Here is a 1,050-nt window from a genome sequence, read left to right on the forward strand (position 1 = left end):
CCTTCGTCGTAGCGGGGCGTCAGGTTTTTTCATACCGCTCTCGGGTGGAGCGGACAGTGCTAGTGTAGGAAGGGGGGGGCGGTTCGCTGGTTTGATATCGATTCCCTTCAGGTCCTGGCCATATGCGGTTCCATGTGCCAGCTGGTCATGAAACGCCTTGTGGAAGGCGATAAGCAAGTTGAGGCGGACGTGAAGCGGATTACTGCATCTGAGGTGGTAACGTTAGTGGCCCAATTATGATTCACTTTCACTGGTCGCGTTATGCGGAGGCGTGCTCAATAGGCCTTTACTGAGCTTCAACAGCATTCCGAGGATCGAGTTTGAAGTTCAGAAGAGGTGTATCGAACAGAACGAATATTTATCATTATCAACATACTCTGCGAAACTCGAAGTATTGATGACTCTAAGGTACTCCCGAAGACTGCCCAAGAGCTTGCCCACTGCATCATCCACACAGCATATCTAGCATCGAAGAACTCGGGAGGGGCCACTCGCGACCTAGCCCAGAGGATCGCTGATCAGGTAGGTCATTGACGGTGAGCGAGTCTTGCATGTGTATGTTTAGGTCGGCAGCTACCACAAGTTTGTGATGATTGACAAGGTCTGTGATGCTGTTGAGGAGGCCTTTACCGACTATGTCATTACTGATGAGGAAGGAAAGGTCGACGAGGGGCTCATTCCGAAGTATCTCTCACAGGGAGGTGAGCTCTTGGGTTTCTGCTGGCCTGCGTAGGGGGGATGGTCAGGTACTCGGACCACTGATCTGGCATTGCAGAATATCCAAGCTCGAAGTCGGATGGTAATGTCGTTTATGCTGGCACAGCTCCTTCCACACGCTAGGAGGCGTGGGGGGTATTTACTTGTGCTTTCCACTGGTAGTGCGTGTTCGCGGCCTTTCAAGGGTATTTTGATATCCCATTAGGGAATGTCGACGAGGCACTTCGTGGTTATTTGACGAAGTATGATTGTTCATCGGGTGATATCAATCCAATAGGCAGCATCTCTAAGGGAGATCTCAAGTCCTTTCTTGTTTGGGCATCGACTAACCTA

At 50.8% G+C, this 1,050-nt stretch overlaps 1 protein-coding gene across 1 annotated transcript; it reads left to right on the forward strand.

Annotated features, from left to right (window-relative positions):
• Nucleotides 1-147: 147 nt before the first annotated feature.
• Pmar_PMAR002102 (conserved hypothetical protein) lies at nucleotides 148-875 on the forward strand (the record flags this gene model as incomplete). The annotated part of the gene is made up of 4 exons (XM_002782004.1): nucleotides 148-216; nucleotides 409-522; nucleotides 566-701; nucleotides 747-875. Coding segments are annotated over 4 exons (448 nt in total), but the record flags the coding sequence as incomplete, so codon positions are not given.
• Nucleotides 876-1,050: the final 175 nt, after the last annotated feature.

This window comes from Perkinsus marinus (assembly GCF_000006405.1).
Source record: "Perkinsus marinus ATCC 50983 genomic scaffold scf_1104296940726, whole genome shotgun sequence".
Classification (NCBI taxonomy): domain Eukaryota; phylum Perkinsozoa; order Perkinsida; family Perkinsidae; genus Perkinsus; species Perkinsus marinus.